This window comes from Morone saxatilis, unplaced genomic scaffold, assembly GCF_004916995.1.
Source record: "Morone saxatilis isolate NCDOM2014 unplaced genomic scaffold, NCSU_SB_2.0 Contig18, whole genome shotgun sequence".
NCBI lineage: Eukaryota > Metazoa > Chordata > Actinopteri > Moronidae > Morone > Morone saxatilis.
In genome coordinates, this window is record NW_023339740.1 from 9,439,375 (window position 1) to 9,445,977 (window position 6,603).

Consider the following 6,603-nt stretch of genomic DNA (forward strand, 5'->3'; position numbering starts at 1 on the left):
TAGCGTGTGTGTTTGTGTGTGTGTGTGAGTGTGTGTGTGTGTGTGTGTGGTGCCTCCTGCCTTAATGCGCAGGCAACGCAAATGAACGCTGTAAAGGCCCAGGTGTTATGCAAACGAGTGTGTGAGAGCTGATGGGCACTTCCTGCTGTGAAGATGCCCCAGGAAGCCCCAGGAAGCCCCAGGAAGCCCCGGCACTCTCCATCCAGCAGTGAGAGTTGCATAGATCCAATTCCTTCTCACTGTGTGATAATTGTCTTTTCCTCGCAGTCAGAACCTGTTTATCCAGTCCATTGAGCAGGGCACTTTCGTCAAGCTCAAATTAATTTAAAGAGCATATCCGGTATAAACTCCCACAATAAAAGAGCCTGATTATTTCAAATTATGGCGAGTCACTTAAGGCCGTTCACTGAGTTAAGCTTTCTGTATTTTCTCTATACTTAAACACTACGGACAGGCCTGTATCTCTCTTTTTTTGTGCCATATCTCTCCACCTTTCTGTACTCACTGCTGGAACACGTCGCAACACTTGCGCTTTTATTTTGAAGTAAACAACACGCCACTTCCTGTCTCTGCGCGTTTGTGACTTGACCCCGGAGCAGTGTGGCTCGACCTGAGGCAGGCGGGCAGGCAGGCGGGCGGGGAGAGGGAGTGTCTGCTGGGTGTAGGAGCAGTCTGACGTCTCGTTAGTGTGAATGACTTTTTAAAAAAAAAACCCACTCTGACAACAGCACAGCAGGCGAGACGACCGCGGAAAACTGAGGAACAATTTTCTTTTGTAACTTTTTCCCGCTTCCTTCCTCTCTTCCTCCCACCTGTATGACTGGAGACGAAAGGTAAAAAACAACAACAACTCACGAAATGTACACGTTAATGTGAAGCGTCGGAAAAGTTCCCAGAGCTGATGTGAAGAGCAGGTGCACCGTCTTTATGGCTGTTTTTCTAACGTTACATCGTCGTTGTGAGACTGTAAGTCATCCTCACTAAACGCTGACAGCTTAGCGTGAACTAAACGTAAAGTGTCGTTCATTTATCTCCCTTTCCTTTGTCCAGCAGCAGAGGACACACTGCTGGTTCAACGACTGGGAGTTCATTGTTGACGCGTTTATTAGTAACTTATTAACAACCCGAATTGAGACATATGTCCCCATATAGCGCTAATGTCACCGCTTATTGAGCGTCAGTACATTGCGGTGTTTCGCTCTGTGAAGACTAGACGGACCCCTTTAAGTGGTTGGCTCCTGACAGCATCACTCAGAGAAGTAAAAGAAGAGTAGGGTGCACATCAAAACGGAAGGCACCGAGTGTAAAAGCCTTGGCAGGGCAGCAGGCGCGCAGGGCAAACACAGATAAAGAAACTAAAATCCCACAAGCTAAGGGCTGCTGCAGGATGAGTCCTTCAGTCCGCGAATGTGGCCTAAATAAGCAACAGACATCATCCATCAGCTGCAGCTTCATCTGCTAGACAGTGTTTGTTACTCAGGAATTCAACTGTAAGAAAAAAGAGAGAGAGAAAGAGAGAAAGAGAGAGAGAGGGGGGGGGGGCAGATAGAAACAGGATGAATCATTTAACCTCACTCAGTGTCAGCTTTAGGAGTCCCTCTGATCCCATTACACAATACCATGCACACCCAGAGGTGTTGTGCTGTTTGAGCAGTGCAGCAGAAAAAGATTGCAAAACACACACTCACAATCACATGCAACAAAAACAAAGAAAAGTTCACACACACACACACCGGCTGTAATCTGGAATCAGAACAGTTTATGTGAGGCAGCAGGGATTGATAATGTGAGCATTTGGCTGACACATTTGAACGCACAGTATTAGGCTGCGGGGCGTGGAGTGACCGGTTTTGTGCGAAGGTCTTACAGGTAAAACCAGATGACGTGCTGCATATACAATGCCTGTGGAATCTAGTGTTACACATTTGGAAACATTACTGTTATCTTTCCTGCACGGTGTGTAAATCCCCTTTGTTTGGGAAAGTTGAGTTTATTATGCTCATGTGACAGTGCTTACAGAAACAGCTTGTTTATCTGTCAGGGCTTTCGGTTCAGTTGGAGATCTGGTGTGATTGTGTCTCCCCTGCAGACCATATTGGTGATGTGTGTGGTGACTCATCATGCCTCCTTCAGTCTCTGACAGCATTTCTCCCGTCAACCTGTTTTGGTTCCCATTTTAGTCGTTGTTAATATTAGGTGGGGTTTAAAAAAGGACAAAACTGTCAAAATCACATATTACAACAGTGTAATATCACATTTCTTGTCCGTAAATGTTATCATTTAGCAGTATTTTACTGTTTGTTAGGCTATAAAGACTTTATTTCACAATTTGTTTGTATAATACATTATCAGCTTGTCCTGAAGGGATCTGAGTAGCGTTACCTAATCACACGTCCACAACTGTGTACTGGCTGGGTGAAGTTATCAAAGATCAACAGCCAGAGCGTAGTGACCTGTTATTAGTTAGATATGGCAAATATATTTGGGAGATACAATCTTGAAAGGGTCTAGTATTGATATATTATATTGAAATGTAGTCCGTGTTGCTCGTGGCTTAAAGAAATAGTTTGTCCTTCAAAATTGTGACCAGATGGACAATACAGGGACTGTTGATATACAAACATCACCAATGTGACCACAAAGCCACAAATCCTATGTATCACTTCTCTGTGTTCATTTAGATTGACTTTAAATCAAGTTTTGGAAATCCTGAAATCAAGATGAGCCCTTTACATGAGGCTACTTTACATTACACTTATCCCCCAGGATGAAAAAAGGACATTGTCAGGTCAGATCTTGACTATGTGGGAGCCATTTAAATGGACCCATTTTGTACAAAAGAGCCCATGTTGTTTTATTTAAAAACTAAAGAGAGGAAGGAAGGGGCTTAGGAAGAAAATAAAATTGTTAGTCAGAATAGTTTGTGGTGTTTGTTCAGTGTAATTGATCGCATTATCTTTGCCTCTGCAGAAGTGATGCGATTTACAACAATAGCAACACTGGCTGCATCTCGGCCCAGAGTGTCTTTTTAATGTGAATGTGTAGTTTGCTGTATGTAAACACCTCCTCTTCTCTTCTCTTTCAGTGACTCAGTTATGGAGAGCTCCATTGAGTCTTCACAGACTGGTGGAATCTCAAAACCCAAGCCAACTCTGGCCCCCAAACCTCGGCTCACTCCCAAGCCCTTCTCTCTGCAGAAGAACACCACCATTCGCTCCATCCATGCCCCAAAGACGGTCACTGCAACCTCAAAGACATCAACACAGCAGACTGGAAAATCTGAGGCCACAGGTATCCCCAAACCAACTTTGACCACCCCTGCTCAGCAACCCACCACCTCTGATTCCAAACCCAGCTCTGTGAGTGCGCTCACCAAAGATCAACCAAAAACAAACAAAGAAAGCCAACAAAGTCCACATGGAGAAGACACTCTTGATTCTAGTGTTGGAAAATCAGATCCAGCCCCACAAACCACTCCACCCAAAGAGACACCCAAGTCCAAGCCGATCCAGAACGACGACATCATCGAAACAAACCGCAAAGCACCCGCGGATATTGTGACTAACTCGGAACAGAAAGACGGAAAAAAGGAGGAAGATGAAACTCAGACGTCTGTCGTCCAAAAGCCTGAAGAGTCAGGCGGTGACATTTCCTCTACAGCCAACCCAGCGTATCGGAGGGGCAGCACCAGGAAGCGACTGTCTATGGAGCTCACCTCGAAGTTTGAGTCAGCTGGCTTATCCCTGCCCCCCCAACCCAGTGTTCCCCTCTCTACAACCAGCACCAAAGATGATGCAAACAAGGCAGTCAAGGAGTCTTCAGAACCAGAGCAGAAACAGACAACATCGGAGCCGTCAAACAGAGAGAGTGAGGAAAGTGCACCGAAGGACGATTATGGCGGAGGAGGCAGTATAAAGCGCAGAATCAGTCTTCTGTTTGACTCATCGTCGAGGCCAGAGGTCATAACAAAGAAAGAGGAGCCAGAAATCCTAAATAGTACGAGAGGTGTAAAGGAGAGAATCAAAATCTGGGCCACAGACACAAGCTCTGAGGGTCCGAAGGTGGAGAAGAAGCCTCAGGTTGTGTCCCGAACTCACTCTAACAGGTGAGTGAGCCTCCTTCCATCTGTGCTGTGTTTGGCTTTGTGTTGAGACACGAATAAAAGGATAAGTACATTCTCTTGCAAGTGCAACCAAGCAAGTTTATTTGGTTGATGGCACATAATGGTTGGCTGTTACTGGCCAGGGTTATACTTGTCATTTTAGATTTATCTCTTGTGATCAGAGTCATGCAACCTGTCTACACTAAAGACTTTTAATGTGAACTCCTTGTTTATCTCAATGCTCAATATAATAAGTATTCTTTGGGTACATTTGGTGCATAAATAATTCACACTTCTTTGGAGAGAGGAAGGTTTTTCAGTGGGTAAATGAATAACTTTGCTTGCAATATCAAGATTGTGGCCAGATTTATGTCCTCAAATAACAAAGTTTAGATAAGAGTGCAAACCAGGCCACAATTTGACTGTGAAACTGCTTTCACTGCTTTGAAAATAGTAATACAGTGTCCTCATTGTTAAAGTGATAACAGTTTGAACTAAAACTTCCCAGAGAAGAAACAGAAATTCTTACTTACAGATTCATTTCTCAGAACCGAGCAAATAAAACCAAAACAATCAGAATTTCTAGATACAACTAGAGATGAGTGAACTGTGAATTGTGTGAACCAACCCTTTAAAAGAATAGTTCAACATTTTTCATAATAGACTCATTCACTTTCTTGCAGAGAGCAACATGAGAAGGTCGACACCACTCTAATGTCTGTGTAGTAAATATGAAGGCAGCAGGCAGTTAGCTTAGTTTAGCCTACCTAGCCCGTCTCTGTCCAAAGTCTCTAGAGCTCAGAATTAACTAATATAATAATTAACTAACTAATTAACTGATTCAGTGGGCTTGGAAGTATTGACATGACCTATCTGAGCACTGCCATTGATCTTTTAAAGCAATCAGGATCAGTGAAACCTTTCACCTTGAACTACTGTTATCTCTTCTGTAGCTCTGAGCCAGCGACTCCTCCAACAGCAGAGAAAACACCCAGAACTCCACCTGCTGAACCCCCTGCAACAGTGGCATCGTCCAGTCAGGCGGTGGATCTTCCTTCCAAGGTCTCACCTGCTGAACAACCAACAGAGACCCCCATGGAAACATCCAAAGATGGTCTCACTGAAGTTAAGTCATTGGAAAACTCAAGTGAGACATCTGGACAGCATATAGAGAGCAAATCATCAGAGGGTGATGTCCAACTCCGCAATCGCATCGCATCTACAAGCCACACTGCCACTGAGGGAGACTCGAGTGAGGCTCAGCACACTCTAAAGAGGGACAATGTCAAACGCCGCTCCGTTCGCTTTGGTGTCGTGGAGAGTGATGATGGTGGACCTCCGGTGATCCTGGGCTCAGATTCTGATTCCAGCGAAGAAGAAAAAGAAGAAGAAGAGGCTCCTGAGGATGAAGCTGAGGAGGACATCCCTGTTTCAGTGCCTGTCTACAGAAGAATAGGGGTTCTTCAGAAGAAGGACGACGAGGTGCAAAGGCAAGAAGCAGAACGACTGAAACATTTGGAATTTGAGAGAAAACGGCGAGCAGAGGAGATCAAACAGGCGAGACTTAAGTTAGAAGAGGAGCAGAAAGAAGAAGAAGAAAGGGCGAAAGAAAGGGCAAGGAAGAGGGAAGAGCAGGAGAGGGAAAGAGAGAGGCTGAAGGTGGAGGAAGCGGAGAGACAGAGGAAGGAGGAGTGGGAGAGAGAAAGGTTGAAAGAAGAGGAGAGAGAGAGGGAGAGGCTAAGAGAAGAAGAGATGGAGAGGGAGAAACAGATGGAGTTGGTGTTGCAGAGACAGAGAGAGGAGGAAAGAGAGAGGGCGAAACAGAAAGAGGAGAGACTTAAACAGGATCAGGAGGAGAAGGAAAAAGAGAAATTGAAGGAGGAGGAGAGAAAAGAGAAGAGACTGAGGGAGGAAAGAGAAAACCAGCGTCTGAGAGAGGAGCAGAAGAGATCGGTTCACGAACACGAGGAACACAGAGTGGAGGGAAAACTGAGAGAGGAGGAAATGAATAAAGAGAAACAAAGAGAGGAGGAGTGGGAAAAAGAGTGGGTGAAAAAGACTGGGAGGTTGGGAGAAAAAGAAGAAGAGATGGAAAGAGAGAAAGAGTTGGAGATGATGTGGCAGAGACAGAAAGAGGAGGACATGGAGAGGGCGAGACAGAAAGAGGAGAGACTCAAACAAGAGGAGAGGGAGAAGGAAAGATTAAGAGAGGAGGCAGAGGAAAGAGAGAGGCAGAGGAGGCTGAAAGAGCAGCAAGAAAAAGAGATGGAGAGAATGAGGCAGATAGAAATAGAGAAACAGAGAGAGGTGGAGAGGAGGGAAGAGGAAAGGAAGAGGCAAAAAGAGGAGGACATGGAGAGGGCCAGACAGAAAGAGGAGAAACTCAAACAAGAGGAGAGGGAGAAGGAAAGATTAAGAGAGGAGGCAGAGGAAAGAGAGAGGCAGAGGAGGCTGAAAGAGCAGCAAGAAAAAGAGATGGAGAGAATGAGGCAGATAGAAAT

The 6,603-nt window shown here is 45.1% G+C and overlaps 1 protein-coding gene across 1 annotated transcript in view; it reads left to right on the forward strand.

The window, feature by feature from the left end:
- Window positions 1–644: 644 nt before the first annotated feature.
- LOC118328840 (trichohyalin-like) overlaps window positions 645–6,603 on the forward strand; it is an 18,694-nt gene continuing 12,735 nt past the window's right edge. Inside the window, exons 1-3 of the mRNA XM_035662758.1 lie at window positions 645–833; window positions 3,086–4,105; window positions 5,056–6,438. Of these exons, the coding sequence (XP_035518651.1) occupies window positions 817–833; window positions 3,086–4,105; window positions 5,056–6,438 (2,420 nt within the window). The 5' untranslated portion in view covers window positions 645–816. The remainder of the gene's footprint in view (window positions 834–3,085; window positions 4,106–5,055; window positions 6,439–6,603) is intronic.